We start from the raw sequence: 16,368 nt of genomic DNA on the forward strand, positions 1-16,368 counted from the left end.
GTACTCATTGTACAACTGGGATAAATTTCTATGTCCAAAGGAGGTATGGTGCAGGGCAAGGTGAGAGTACCTGAACGGAATTAGGCAGGTGGGCGAATAAATATACAGACTTCAAGGTGAACAAGCTTACTTAATTTCTTATAGTAATGTAGTCTACAAAAAGCCGTGGTTGTGAAAAGGTCTAGGGGTTTTGGGGTGCTGGGACCCCAAGACCACGGTACCGGGCTCTGCTGAATGAATTCAACTCAAATCTTCTTCAGCCAGAGGAAAAGTTTATTAGTGATAAATCACAGAGGCCAGGTGACGCCCATAAGGACAGGCGGGCATGAGAAAGGCTCAGCCTTTTGGGGCACGAGAGATTCTCAGCTAGGTGACGCCCGTAAAGACGAGCGGGCATGAGAGGTTCTCAGCCTTGTGGGCGTGAGATTCTCAGCATCTGAATGAGGGCCAAGGTGGATCTTAAATACTAAAGTAACTTTGGGTGGCCAGAGAAGGCGGTTGGGGAAAGGGTCTAGGTAAGAATTCTAATTGGGGAGGTCAGAGAGATTGAATAGACAATGGGAATAGATAATGGAGGGAACAGGAAGGCAGAAGTTTGAAAGGCATCTGCACAAAATCAAGGTGGGGCTAGGACTTTCAAAAGGAGATAAAGGAAGTCAATAAGGAACAGTTTGAGACCAGAGAAGGCCTTTCTGGGGCCTATAGACAAAAGGGAGCCTAAGGCTTTCAAAGGGAGATATGAGGGGAGTCGATTAGGAAATTTGAAGGTTCAAGGGTTTTCCTGGGTCCTGTAGACAAACAGGAGCCAGATTCTATTCAGGGTAAGGGTTGAAGGTACATCTGAATAAGATCTAAAGGTAAGCTAGGGCTTTCAAGGGAGATGAGGGTCTGGGGCCTGTGAGTCAGATTCCCTTTGGGGCAAAGGGCGAAGATCTTGGCTTGGGCCCCGCCCCTATCATTCCCCCCTCAAACAAATAGGAACCAAATTCTTTTGGTGAAAGGGGAGAAGGTCTCTGCTTCTGAAACTGCTTCCTGCTGGCAAGGGGTGTAGAGCTGTCCCTGCCTCTCTGGCTCCCGTTCGAGGGGTCAAACTTCAAAACCTGGCTGATGCCAGGTTCAGTGGACTAGAGACCTTGGGTTGGTATACAGTCATCTGGAAGTTGATGGCTCCGACCCTAGAAGAAAGGAATCTGGCAAGAATATTTAGCAAACATGGACCAAACAAACACAAGAGAACTATGATCATTAGTGGAATGAGAATAGGGGCCAGTAAAGGAAGAAGCCAGGACTCCCATGAAGAAGATTTTGGAGCACTAAAGTTATTGTGAATTTCTTGCATCCAACTAGCCTTTTCCAAAATATGAGCAGTGCAGAACTCTATCTGTCCAGAGTTGTTATATATGCAACAAAATGTGTTTGCTAAAGCACATACACCCCCACTGGAGGCAAGCAAGTAGTTTAGGGCTATTCTATTGTCTAGAATTACTTTTGCTAAGGAATCCAGAGATTGCTGGATTTCCGGGGGACCATAAGCTGTCACATTTGCCAACTGGTGAATAGTCTCTGAAATGTTAAAGAGAATATGTTCATGCTGTAAGTTATACCAGGACAAAAGATACTGTGCTCCTTTTTTAAGAGACCAGAGGACATTTCCCCAAAATCCATGTTTTGCCTTTAAGTTAGAGACTGTGGGCTGTTTGACACTGAAAACGGAGAAGGGCGGTGCTAAAAATCTGAGGGTGCACACCCTGAAGTCTTTGTAGGGTGTCAAACACTGAGTGACCAAAACAGTAGTTCTGGGGTCTTGCCATCTGTTGGCACTTTGTTTCGCCTTTTCCCCAAAATTCTTGTCACTAGTGTGCTGCACAGGTAGTGCAGGTCAAAATATTAGCAGAAACTCTAAAAGGCCCTTCCTCCACAGGGGTGTTAACTTGTCTAGTGGCCTTGGAGCTTGTCTCCCAAGTAAGAGAATATTCCTCTGTGGAGAAGCAGGGTGTAAATATACAAGGAGTAGGCCATAGAGAAGTGGCAAGCATAAATGGAGTGGCATAAACTTCTGAGAAATTCGTATTGGGGAGGGGGGCTTTGTGGAGATGAGAGTTACCTGTGGGTGGAGTGTTCTAAAGAGCTTCCCAGTTTAACTAGGGAACTATTTCCCCACTTTTGGAGACCAGATGCAAATTTAGAGGCTTCCTCAATTAGAATGACTGTAGCAGCCACCGCCAGGAAGCATGCAGGCTTTCCAGTGGCTCCTAAGGACTGAGCTAGGGGTGTGGAGGTCAGTTTCAATTTAGATTTTAAAATCACAAAAGCCTGGTCTGGGCCCCACTCTTGAGGGAGTGAGTCAGGACCCAGAGGACAGTCATAAAGGGGCTTAACACTCAAACTATTATCAGAGATCCAGAGTCTACAAAATCTATCCATGCCTAGAATAGTTTGAAATTGTTTCTTAGTGCTGGGACAGGGAATTCCTGGCCCAGAAACTTTACAGACTGGGATGCTATCTGAACTTTGTTCAAAGAGACCCTACAGACTTGAGTTCCCAAGAAATTAAGCACTCCTGAGGCAATGGACAAAGAAACCTCCTGGGTGGGGCTACAAATACAGTGATAGGAAAATACTTCAGGGTCTTGGAGGCGAACAATGTCTGGGGTGGCAAAAGTATCTAAAATTGTCTCCCACACTTCCAGGGGAACATGGGGCAGTCTGGCACACAGAGAGAAAAGGGAGATGGGAGTCTTAACTAGAGAAAATTGGCTCCCCAACTTCACCATTAGGTCCCTTCCCAACGAGGGGGCAAGGCAAGAGGAGAGCATAATAACGGAGGAGTGTTTAAACAACAGATTCTCAAATAGGCAGGGGGAGGGGTATGTCTGGAGACATCCCTCAGTTACCTCTGGAATGCCCATGACCGGATGGGTCAAGGAGCGAATAGGGCCAGAGTAATTGGTTAAAGCAAAGAACTTAGCCATGATAAAGTGGGTAACCTTACCTTCAGCCTCGATTTCTGCCCAGGGCTTAGAGAGAGAGATGGAGAAAGTGGGAGTGTGGCCCGCACCCAGGCTCCCTTGTCCTCCCCAGTCTTGAGAAGACTGGAGGACAGGGTACTGGGGGCTGCTCTACCACTTCTCCTACCTCGGGGACAATCCTTCCTTCCAATGTCCCTCCTGGTCACATCTTGGGCAAGGTCCTGGAGGTCTCGTCTTGGGGGCTTCCTCCAAGGGGGCACCCTGGAGGGGCACTCCTTGGACCAGTGAGCCTCCCTGTGGCCTCCCCCCGAGTGGCTGGGCTTCCTCCAAGGGGGTGCCTTGGAGGGCACTCCTTGGACCAGTGACCCTCATGGTGGCATCGAAAGCAGGTTTTCCCACTGCCCAGGTTGCCAGGAACACCCTTGGGTCTTTTCCTGACCATGGCAGCAGCCAGGAATGGCATGTTTTTGTCTCTAGCCCTCTGCCTGTGTTCTTTCTCCTCTGCAACTAAGTCTCTGTTGTTAAAGACTCCAAAGGCAATCTCCAATAACTGGCCTGAGGTGTTTGGGGTCCCATTGCCAATTTCTGTATTTTTCCTAATATCTGGGGCAGATTGGTTAATGAAATACATGCTAAGGATTGCTGCCCCTTCTGTAGAGTCAGGATCTAAATTGTATACTTTTTAATGCCTTCTACTAGCCTATCTTGGAAAAGGACAGGATTTTCCTTTTCTTCCTGAGTAATTCCCTTAATCTTTTGAAAGTTTACTTGCTTTTGAAATGCTGTTTTCAGGCCTTCTAACAGGCAAATTATCATGTAGTTTCTTTTTCCCCTATCCTCACTCTTCTGATAATCCCACCCCGGATCACTAACAGGAACAGCAGCTGTTCCTGGGGGGTATTTTGTGGGGTCATTGCTAGCAAAACGATCCCCAAAATTTTGGGCTTGTTCCCAGATTCTCTTCCTCTCCTCACTGGTACAACAGGTGGAGAAAAGGACATGCAAATCACCCCAGGAAAGTTCGAATTGTAGGGACACATCTCTGAAGCCCTCAGTAAATTTAGTGGGATCTTCGGAGTACCGACCCAGCCTTTTCTTAATCTGGGTGAGGTCTGAAATGGAGAATGGAACATGCACCCCAAGTGTCCCATTAGGAGAGGCAGGTACTTCCCTTAAAGGAAAAAGCCCTGAAGGCCCTGAAGGAGCAGGGGCTTGCAAGGGAGGGAGATAGGAAGTCCCACTTTTTGTGAGTGAGGGACTGGAAAGCGCTGGCTGAACTGGCAAGGCCGAGGAATCCGGCTGACAAGGGGAAAGATTACCTGACACCGGAGGAGGGGAAGGGATCAGGGGAGAAGATGACACTGTGATACCCTTGTCTGGAGCCTGAAGAGGGGTCCCATCCAAAGTAGAGGTCTGGGGAAGAGGCATTGAGTTGAGAACCTCATCCAGAGTTTGAGCTGGGGTCTCTTTGGAAGTAGAGGCTGGGGCGAGACCCTTGCTCAAGGCCTGAGTAGGAGCAGCCTCTAGAATAGAGGCTTGGGGAGGAAATGCAGGAGCCAGAGGAAAAGAGAAGGAGAACCAAGGAAAAGGGCGAATGGTCAAGGAGGTGGGGGCATGGGAAACAGGGAGGGGTGGGGAAGAATAGGGAAATACAGGGGGGGTCAAGGGAGAATAGGGACAAGGAGGGGTCTGGGGAGAATGGCAAGCAGAAGAAAGGGTTGGGGAAGGATGGGTAGCAGAAGGAGGGGTCGGGGGGGGGAATGGGGTACAGCCGGGGAGGCCGGAGAATGGGGTGGAGATAGGTGCTGGGGAGGTGGTGCCGATGGAGGTTGGGAAGATGGGGTTGTCAGAACCCTGGGAGGCATAAGAAGAGGATCATCCAAAAGGTCTATTTGATCCCCACTCTCCACTAGTGGGGTGGCTCTAGCTACAAGCATCTTACAATCCTTTCTGAGAATGGGGTCTCTAGAAAGCTCAACAAAAGCCATTAAGTAAGAAATCTCTACCCATTTTCTTTCTCTGCAACAATATTTTTCTAACTCTGAGAGGGTCTTTACCCATAATGTCCCAAAAAGGGGCCATGCCTCATACTTTTCCAGGTGATACTGAGGCCAAACGGTGTTGCAAAAATGCACCAGCTTTTTCTTTTTAAGTTCTTTACAGAAGCTAAAACTTTTCCAATTTTGTAAAAGACAGCCCAAAGGTGAATTCTTGGGAACTGAAGAGGATTGACCCATTGCGGGCTTAAGGGAGAGAAAAAAAAAAAAAAAAAATATATATAATATATATATATATATATATATATATATATATATATATATATATATATCCAACAGTTTCCCAATTCCCTAGCACTGAGAGAACTGAGAGGTTTGGACCTATGCTTCCTGATAGGGAGTCCGTCCTCTATGCTAAGGAAGGTATTACCCAGGTCCAAGTGCTCAGGTAGAGGCACTGGACCGAAAAGCCTGGGAGCGTCAGGCGGAGTTCGAGACAGCCTCCTAGCTGTCTGACTTACAGGGAGCTGAGAGATCAGGCCCGAAAACCCTTCCAAGGCAAGCTTAGCTAGCTGCTTGGAAATCCCCCTCCCAGCCACAAGACAACAAAGGAATTGTGGAGGGGGAGACTTACCAGTCATGGCTGAAGAAGAGTTTGAGGTTTAGCAGTATTTCCCGGTCAGGGAACCATATATGAAGAGGTCTAGGGGTTTTGGGGTGCTGGGACCCCAAGACCGCGGTACCGGGCCCTGCTGAATGAATTCAACTCAAATCTTCTTCAGCCAGAGGAAAAGTTTATTAGTGATAAATCACATTGACCAGGTGACGCCCGTAAAGACGAGCGGGTATGAGAGGTTCTCAGCCTTTTGAGCATGAGATTCTCAGCTGGGCCCAAGCCAAGATCTTCACCCTTTGCCCCAAAGGGAATGTGACTCACAGGCCCCAGACCCTCATCTCCCTTTGAAAGCCTTAGGCTCCCTTTTGTCTATAGGCCCCAGAAAGGCCTTCTCTGGTCTCAAACTGTTCCTTATCGACTTCCTTTATCTCCTTTTGAAAGTCCTAGCCCCACCTTGATTTTGTGCAGATGCCTTTCAAACTTCTGCCTTCCTGTTCCCTCCATTATCTATTCCCATTGTCTATTCAATCTCTCTGACCTCCCCAATTAGAATTCTTACTTAGACCCTTTTCCCAACCCCCTTCTCTGGCCACCCAAAGTTACTTTAGTATTTAAGATCCACCTTGGCCCTCATTCAGAGGCTGAGAATCTCATGCTCAAAAGGCTGAGAACCTCTCATGCCCACTCGTCTTTACGGACATCACCTGGTCAATGTGATTTATCACTAATAAACTTTTCCTCTGGCTGAAGAAGATTTGAGTTGAATTCATTCAGCAGGGCCCGGTACCGCGGTCTTGGGGTCCCAGCACCCCAAAACCCCTAGACCTCTTCAGTTGCCTATACATTCTCTCAGTAGTGTCCTACTCTTCATGACCTCATTTGGGCTTTTCTTGGCAATGATCCCTGAGTGGTTTGCTGTTTCCTTCTCCAGTTCATTTTACATATGAAGAGACTGAAGCAAACAGGGTTAAGTGATTCGCCCAAGGTTAGTTACAGTTAGTAAATGTCTGAGGGGCCACATTTGAATCCAGGAAGATGAGTCTTCCTGATTCCAAGCTTGGTTCTTTCTCTTCACTGTGCCATCTGGGGGCCCATGCATTCCCTTTAACCAGCCCATTCTTTACTGATAGATTAAGGGCAAATGTGTGCTAGGGAAAAGCAGAATTATCTTGCCTCTGCTGGAAGAAGTGCATAAACATTACTTCCCACCCCAAAGGGCCTCACCAAGGGTGGAGCAGAGAAGATATACAGCCTATATGAAGGACAAATCAAGTTTATGCTTTTGGGGAGGACTCAATGTGTCCCTTCAATTAGTAGTCAGATCAAGGCTATAATCACATAGGTGTCAAGGAGGGGATACTACCCCATTTATATGTGGGTATTCTGTCCAAAGGAATATAAATTTTGATTGCTTGTATTTTACTATGTATCTTGGGTTTTGGGGGCTAAATTTTTTTCTTCCCTACTTATTTATTCTATTTTTTTTTAAACTGGAACCATTAACTCTTTTGTCTCATGTGGTTTTCATTTATGATTTCCTGAAATACAGCTCTGAGAAAACAGGCTTTAATAAAGCCCATTGGGATTCAAATGGAGCTACTTGACTATGCCTTTAAACCCAAATCACTCTGGCTCTCACTGACTGGCCAATGACGGGCCCCACTCCAAGCCTCACTTGCTCATTGTTTGTGTTTTGATGGCTCAGAGTAAGTGTAAACAGCAATTATTTCTGTTCTGGCCAAAAACTCTGAGGGTCTTCCCCTCCCAGACTGATTCTTTTGTGAAGGCAAACCAGGCCATCTTTTACCTCAATTCCTACCTAGTCTTTAATTACTGAATGGGTATTGCCTCACACAAAGTGAGACCTGGGAAGGACCTTAACTAGAAAAGGCCAAGGTGTTCTGCTGCATCTGGGGCCATCACCAGTCGTTCTGACCTATATCTTACCATTGAACTCTGCTGACTCTGGAGGAATGAACAAGGCTGACGACTTTGCACAGCTCTGCCTCATTTAAATTCAACTCACTTGCAAGTCAAGATTATCTCTCTCCTGATGCTGTCAGTCCTCTTTGAGAACCAAGGATGATCAACATTTGGGCAGTTAGGTGGTGCACTGAATAGAGTGCCAGGTTTGGAATCAGTAAAATGTATCTTTTTGAGTTCAAATCTGGCCTCAGACACTTACTAGTTGTATGACCCCAGGAAAGTCACTTAATCCTGTTTGCCTCAGTTCCTTATCTATAAAATGAGCTGGAGAAGGAAATGGCAAACCACTTTGCCATTTCTTTGCCAAGAAAACCCTCAATGGGGTCACAAAGAGTCAGATGTGACTGAAATAAGTGAACAACAACTCCCATTTGAGGATGCCAGCCCCAGCCAGAAGAGCCCATTGAGACATGACTGTCACCTTTACTTATTCCATGAAGCTGGGCACACACATGCTCTGGCTCCATTGGGAAAGGCACATGCTCAGGGCCCTTGCTGAAGGGCAAGTACAACCAAAGACTCTCAGTTGGTCTTCGTGTATCCCACGAGTGGGGTCTATGCCAAAGAGAACTGGTCACTTAGCCAAGAAGAGCCACCTATTCTGTGGGCTATAGAGAGCAAAGAGAAAAGGCTTCTGGTCTCTTTTAAAGTAGCCCCTTTGTTAGGACACAGCCAGTGCCACCTCTGCCTTGGATGTGCCCCCAGCCCCTCAGTGGCTCTGATGGTGTACAGGCTCTGGAAACCCCCTCCTTGAATTCTCCTTGAATTTTCCTGCTTAATAAGTAAATTTTACAGGAGGCTATAATCCCCTCAACTGGCCTTTCATTATTGCCTACACCCAATTCTCAGTTACCCTTAACCTAGCCCAGCCCTTCATTGTCTATTACCTCCAGATCTCTTCCACCTCGACTACTTCCCACCCTGGATCCTATCTGGACCTCATTCTCTAGGTCCCTGGTGTTCCACCTCCCAGTCATCCCAGCTTACTGGCCACTCCCATCATGATCCTCCTTAGACCCCTCCTCCAGTCACCCCAAACTACTTAGCCATTCCTAGATCCCTCCCACACTCTTTCTGTACATAAGATCCATCTTGACCACCATTAATGTGCTCAGATTCTTAAAATGTGGCCAATGGCTCAGATTCAATCTAGCCTGTTGGGGAAATGTAAGGATGTAGAGGGCCACAGGTCATTCATGAGGTCTCACTGATGGGCGGAGGCCCCTCTCGGTTGCTGATCTATGATCTATGAGCAAAGGTCGCCTGGTTCGGTGCTCCATTATATGGATCTTTAACAATCTTTAACTCCCTAAGTTACTGTATGGTCATTAGCAGTTTATCTGTGATTTTGAGTCAGATAAGTGCACAGGATGTGCACGCACTGTCCTTAACACAGCATGAGCTCTACATCATTGTAACTTGAGAAGAAGTTCCTATTACTTTACTACTTAAGTGAATGCTTTGTTAAAATTAAACGGAGTTGCTTCCATCTTGTCTCCCGCCTCATCAATGCGCATTTGAGATAGAAGGTTAACCTGGTCTTATCCCTTCAAAGTTAGTATAGGATCCTTGCTCTTGTGGTGAGCTGAGTTAGCTGTGCACAACACCAGCCTGCTTGTCAATATGAGCGTCACAAATGTTCAGATTCCTTAAGAGTCTGGCCAATATGGCAGATCTTTAATAAACCTTGTCTTTGTCTCAAAGAAGGCTTGGATTGAATTCATTTGGGCAGGACTTGTGAGTTGCTATTTCAGAGTCCCAGCACTCCTAAACACCTAAATCTCAACAGCTCTTCTGGCCTCAGCAACAACTCGCATGTAACAGCAATAATATGTTTGTCTAGGCAACCCTGATGCTGAACCTTAAGTCTCTGGCTGCTTCTTCTGTTTTGTGTCTTTCCAGCAGTCCTAAGAAATGGGTATTTCCAGACCTGTCAGTAACCTCTTGAGGTTAAGAGGTGTGTGGGCCCACAACTGCTCCTTGGTGGAGATGACTATAGCTTAGTAAAACACTAAGGCTGAAGGGCCATGCTTTGTCTTGCCAGCATATTGGGACTTGTGGGTTGCTCTTGATGAGGATGGGATCTAGATTCCAGAAAGGAAAAACCCTGGATTTTCCCACTCTGGCGTTTGCCTGAGGCCAAAATCCCATAAACTGGCCTTTCTTTGTGGCTAACCCAATCTCCCAATTCTCTGTTACCCTTAACCTAGCCTAGACCTCCCTAAGTCCCCCTGGCCACTTCCTACCCTTAATTCTATCTAGGCTCCATTCTCCCTAGGCTGCCCCTGGAGTTCTATTACCTCATAGACTACTTGGCCACTCCTAGATCCTTCCCATAGTCTTTCTGTATATAAGGCCCATCTTGTCTCCATTAAGATGCTCAGATTCTTATAATCTAGCCAAATGTTCTGATTCTTACAATCTTGACAACAGCTCACTAACATTCGGACTCCTTAAGAGTGTGCCCAATACAATGGATGTTCTAATAAACCTCGTCTTTGGCTAAAAGAAGGCTTGGGTCAAATTCTTTCGGGCAGTTGTGATTTTGGGGTCCCAGCACCCCTAAACCTCAATAGTCTGACAGTACAGACTGGAGGTTAATATGAAATATTGAATTTGAAGTTGTCTTTACCACATGGTGGAATACAACAGGTGACAGGTTATTCTTTTATGTTTTAACTATTTGTTAATGTTCATTTATGAGTCTTTTGTGACTGAAGCATTTCTTTTTGGTAGAAGAAATAATAGTTACTTTGCATGTTCTAGAAAGACCTTTCCTCATGCCTTTTAGGGAAGATCCTACATATTAGCATGCCTAAGTTTGTTTAAGAGGTTTTCTCCTGGTTGAGTCTTGCTTTTATCTTTCAAGGGAGAACAGTTTTGTCCATGCTCCCAATTCTCTAAGAGCTACCTATGAATCTGCATTTCCATTGTGGCTCCCTTACAATCACCCTGTTGACTTCTCTCAGGCAAGATGGAAATTCTCCCCCCCCCTTTCCCCTACTCCCATGGCCACCCTCCAGCTCCTTCTCAGAAGTCTTTTAGGTTCAAAGTCAAGGAGACTTAGGGAATACTATGTAAATGTCTGTGGGCAGACATTTCTATTCCTCCAGTTTCCATGGTAATGCCTTTAGGAAAGAGTGAGCCTGAAGTTATATTTTTATTGTGTATTCCCATATCTATTTCTAAAGCCTACACATAAGATTCCTACATAGAATCTTACCTGAGCCAGGCCTAATGTTATCTCTGGGAGCATAACTGATAAGGAAGGTAGCTCAAAGAAAGGGGTTCCGTTCTCTGAAGGCTAGACATTAGAAGACCAACCTAACTTACAATTTGTGAAGAAGGCTGAAGATTTACAAGCCATTTTTTTTTTATCTTTATAGGACCTCAATGGCTATGAATAAGCAGAGTAACACTTCTTTTTCTCTTTAAAAAGTGCAGTGCAGACTGCTCATCGGACACAATTTGGAAAAGACAAAATCTCAAAGCTTGGAAACGGTAGGCGTGAAACAACTTTTTCAGTGAGGTTATCTGTCAGTAATGCTTACCCTGCTAAATCAAGGACATGAATTGCTGGAATTATATTTGTACCATCACCAAAGACTGGTAATGTAAGAGTTTCACCTAACCATGCCATCTGTAAAAAAATAAAAGTGATGAGCTTTAATGTCAATTTCAATTACTCGTCTAGTTGTCCTGAATAAGTAGTAATTTATTCTAAGAATCAAGTAGTACATGATGACATGACAATAGTTTTATTACCTGGATACCTGGAACAAATGCTCTGGTCTCATAGAACTGTTCAATCTTTAACTTCTGAGAGTTGGAAGGGGACTTTAGAGATCGTCTAGTCCAGTGGTGTCAAACTCAAATAGAAATGGATTCCCCTCATGGGCCACATACTGACTTAGAAAATCACAAATTAGGGGGGCAGCTAGGTGGCACAGTGGATAGAACACTGGCCCTGGATTCAGGAGGACCTAAGTTCAAATCTGGCCTCAGACACATAACACTTACTAGCTGTGTGACCCTGGGCAAGTCATTTAACCCCATTGCCTAGCCAAAAAATAAATAAATAAAAATAAATACTTTTTTAAAAAAAAGAAAATCACAAATTAACATTATCCATGTTTTGTTTTATTTTTAATTACTTTGTTAAACATTTCCCAATTACATTTTAATTTGGTTCTGGGCAGACTGGGGAGTTTTGCAGGTTGTGAATTTGACACCTCTGATAGAGTCTACCTCTTACCTGAGGTATAACTATGTTTTATATGCTCCTTAATAAAACATGCTTATAACTAATATTTGCTCTCATGTTATGTTAGTATCATGTATTACATGCAGGTTAATGATGGTTTGTATGTAAGAAAAGGAGTAAAAATATCATCAAGGATGTAAGCCTGGAAAAGGAGGTGAGCTTGACATGTGGAAAAGACAGGATGGTAACAGAAATCTTTCAGTTACATCCACCCCAGTTCTGTAGTGGTGGCATTCACAAAGTAGTAAAAGAACCAGAGGAAGATCTCTAGCATCTTGGATAGAGTGTTTATGGAAGATTTATAGAAATACATTTGACAAAAACTGCATAGGACAAGAAGGTGTGAATGTGTGTGTGCATGTGTGTGTGCATGTGTGTGTGTGTGTGTGTGTGTGTGTGTGTGTGGTAGCAAACAATAGTTTTAGTACATATGATATTTTTCAACGTGTATGTAAAAAACTGATACAGAAGTTCTGTTAAGAAGCCCCAGTGAATGCTGCTGTTCCTCTACCTCCCTCATGAGATACTGCTTAGGTTTAGTCCCCTGCCCAGACTGGCATCGTTTCTTCTACCCAGGAGATGAGGGCTATCTTCCCTGAAACCCTGGAGAGGTAAGGGGTGGGAGGGGGGGCGCAGGCCCAGCCACCATTTGCTGTGGTAGAAAAGGTCCAGGATGCTCTGGCACTCACTTCCTACGTGACCCTGGCTAAGTCATAACTTCTCTGAGCCTTTTTCCTCATTTATAAAACACAGTGTAATACTTATATCACTGACCTCAAACGGTGGGTTTGAGGAAGGCATATAGTAAATCCTAAAGTACCATAGGAATGAAGTTACTATAATTTATCCAAATTCTCTTCTTCTCTCCCCCTCCCAATTTTATTTAGACAAAACAAATGATCTGGTTAAGATTTTTTAACCAAAGACTCTAATATTCATCTGAAGATCATGTTTTCCCTGTTTTCAAGGAGCTGAGACAGAAACACAACATTCATTACACATCTATCTGGTAGGATGATGTCCAGGTGGTTTGGGGGTCAGCAAATTGGGAAAGTAGTCTAAGATTCTCTGATTACAGAAAAATACACCATCTATATCAAGCTTATGCAGAATGAAAAAGCTAATGAAGTAAATGTGCATGTGGGCATCCACTCTAGCAAGATGGTCATCACTAGCTAAATCTGAACAAAGATTACAAAAAGATTCTTAATCATTTTCTTTTTTTTTTCCTGGCTAGGCAATGGGGTTAAGTGACTTGCCCAGGGTCACACAGCTAGTAAGTGTTATGTGTCTGAGGCTGGATTTGAACTCAGGTCCTCCTGAATCCGGGGCCGGTGCTCTATCCACTGTACCACTTAGCTGCCCCCAAGATTCTTAATCATAAACCCAGACCTTGACAATATGGAAAGCAGAAGTGCTAATATAAAGAAGAAATCATTAGGAAGAATGGCAATTAAAGTGCTAAAAAACCTTTTTTTTAAAGAAAAATTCAATTAAACAAAAACACATGAAGCACTTACTATAGGCAAGACACTGTACAAGGTACTAGAAATAAAAAGATGAACAAGCAATCTTCAGGGACATTAGAATCTAGTCAGGCCAGGCAGCTTTCAGTGAAAAACAAGGAGGAAATCTTGAAATATAATAAATATTCCAAAAGGCAAAAGATTTAGGTTTATTACCAAAAATAGCTTATCCTGCAAAGCTGAGTATAGTTCTACAAGGAAAAAAATGGACTTTTATATAACAGAGGACTTTTAAGCATTTCTGGTAAAACGATCAGCCCTGCTAGGAACTTTGAAAAGCAAACACAAGAGTCCAGAGACACCCAGAGAGATATATTTATTCAAGAAATTGGAGGAGATATACAACAATATAATGCTGATACTAGGGGAGGGAGAAGAAATGATTGTGTCTTCAGAACCATAATGTCTTCACAGGGTTCACAGGGTATTGAGGAAGTTAATAAGAAAAATGGAGGTCCACTTGGAGGTAGTTTAGTTCTGTTTTCAGGGTTTTAAGATGGGAAAGGAAAAGGAGACTGAAAGGAGTTAGTAGGGAATGGAAATTTGCTATTTTTCATAACTGGGCTGAGACTATACTAACATGAAAGGAAGAGTGGAAAGAGTATCACATGAACCATCACTGCCATCTGAAATAGTCAAAGGAGGTTTGAGTACACACACACACACACACACACACACACACACACACACACATACACACACACACACACACAGAGTCTGATGAAGAAATACATCAAAATGGGAAACAAAAAGGGTAGAGTTGGGTCAAGAGGGAATACGCACAAGCAGAACAACGTACTGATCCTGAAGAAGGTGATTAAAAGGGGTGATGGTGGGGGGAAAAAGAAAAGAACTGGTCAACCAGGTCAGCACCTCACCGCCAGTCTCAATCTCACTCACCCCATCCAATGAGTTGCCAGGTCTTGCTGTTTTTACTTACATAACTCTTATACATGTCCTCTTCTCTTCACTCAGCCACCACACTAGTTCAGGCCTTCATCACTTCTCTCTTAGACTGTTACTACAAGAATTTTCTAACTCAAGTCTTTTACCCCTCTAATAGAGCTAACTTAGAGTTTTGGCTTAGCTGCCAAAGTGATCTCCCTAAAACATGATCATGTCACCTTCCCTACTCAGTGGACTCCAGTGTTTCCTATTATTCCTCTGGGTAATAAAATATAAAATCTTGTTTCACATTTAAAGTTCCTCATAACCTGGCCTCTTCCTTTACCGTGTTAATAAAATTGTTGTATGTTTTCAAGGTCTATGGGCCTCAGAACTTATAAAAGGTGCTGGCAGATACCCTGAGGACAATGCCCAATGTCCTTCTGGGTGGGTGTAACAGAGTCACACAAGTGAGAGGTGCTCAAAATGTACTTCGGTTCTCTATGTTACAAAGAAGCCTTTGACACAAGGGTTACATATATATAAACTCAAATATTGCCTTCTCTGAGTCCCCTTGGTCAGTAAAGACCTTTTCCCTTGGATCTCACATGGTCCTTTATTTGGCAACTCTTCAATGACCTAATCACAGAATGTTGATGAAGGGAGGGAGAAAGAAAGAACAAAAATATGAATACTTATTGAAGTAAGTTATTTAACATTGTTACAAAAAAACAAAAACATTTTTGGCAAGTCTTGTTTTTTGGTCTGGACCTGATATTTTATTTGTACAGGGATTTCTTCAGGCAGTCAATAAGTCAATAAACACTTATGAAATGCCTACTACACACCATGTGTTGTACTAAGCATTGGGGATTCAAAGAAAGGCAAAAAAAAAAGGCAAAAAAAAGTACCTGCCCTCAAGGAGCTTATAATTTAATAGAGGAGATAACAAACAAACAGATATTTTCAAACAAGCTATATACAAGATAAACAAGAAATAATCAACAGAGGGAGGCACTAGAATTAAGAGGGATTGGGAAAGTCTTCCTGTAGAAGGTGGGATTTTAGCTAGGTTTTGAAGGAAGACAAAGGAAGCCAGGAAACAGAGATGAAAAGGGAGAGCTTTCCAGGCTTGGGGGATAGACAATGAAAATGCCTGGAGCCAAGAGACAGAGTGCCTTATTTGAGGAAGAGCAAGAAGGCCCATGTCACTAGACTGAAGCGTGTGTGTGTCGGGGGGGGGGGAAGGGGTGTAAGGAAAAAGATGACTGGAAAAGTATGGAGTCTAGGTTATAAAGAGCTTTGAACGCCAAACAGAAGATTTTATATTTGATCCTGGAGATGACAGGGAGACACTGGACTCTACTGGCATAGAAGAGTGCTAGCATCAGGCCTGCATTTTAGGAATGGATTGGAATGGGGAGAGACTTGTGGCAGGAGGACCAACCAACAGTTGCCCATGCATGAGGAGATAAGGCCCTGCACTGGAGTGGTGGCAGTATCAGAGCAGAGAAGGGGGCATATGTGAGAGATGACTACAAAGATAAAATTGACACTCCTCGGCAACAGATTGAATATAAGAGGTGAGAGATAATGAGGAGTTGAAGATAACACCTAGGCTGAAAGTCTAGGGGCCTGGGAGCTTGCTGGTGCCTTTGACAGTAATAGGGAAGTCTGGAAGAAGGGAAGATTTTGGGGAAAAGATAACGAGTTCAGTTTTGAACATGCTGAGTTTAAGATGTCTACAGGACATCCAGTTCAAGATGTTTAACTGGCAGTTGGAGATGTAAGACTGGAGGTCAGCAGAGAGGTTAGGGATGGATAAACAAATGTGAGAATCATTAGCATAGAGATAATAACTGAATCCATGTGAGCTGATGAGATCATGAAGTGAAATAGGATATAGGGAAAAGAGAAAAGGGCCCAGGACAAAGGACAGAGTCTTATGGGACACCCATGATTAACAGGCATGACCTGGATGAAGATCCAGCAAAGGAGCCTAAGAAGGAATGGTCAGATAAAGCACGAGGAGAACCAGGAGAGAATAGTATCCTGAAAACCTAGAGAGAAGAGATTATCAAAGAGAAAAGAGTGATCAACAGTGAGGCCAAAAAAGGGTGAGGAC

General features: G+C 44.0%; 1 protein-coding gene across 1 annotated transcript in view; it reads right to left on the reverse strand.

Moving 5' to 3' along the window:
* The window catches only part of AK7 (adenylate kinase 7), a 119,938-nt gene that overhangs the window by 39,578 nt on the left and 63,992 nt on the right, over window positions 1–16,368 (reverse strand). The window contains exon 7 of the mRNA XM_021007319.2: window positions 11,120–11,208. Coding sequence (XP_020862978.1) covers window positions 11,120–11,208 — 89 coding nt within the window. The remainder of the gene's footprint in view (window positions 1–11,119; window positions 11,209–16,368) is intronic.

The sequence above is a fragment of the Phascolarctos cinereus genome, unplaced genomic scaffold (assembly GCF_003287225.1).
Source record: "Phascolarctos cinereus isolate Bilbo 61053 unplaced genomic scaffold, phaCin_HiC Scaffold_2;HRSCAF=192, whole genome shotgun sequence".
NCBI classification, from domain to species: Eukaryota; Metazoa; Chordata; class Mammalia; order Diprotodontia; family Phascolarctidae; genus Phascolarctos; species Phascolarctos cinereus.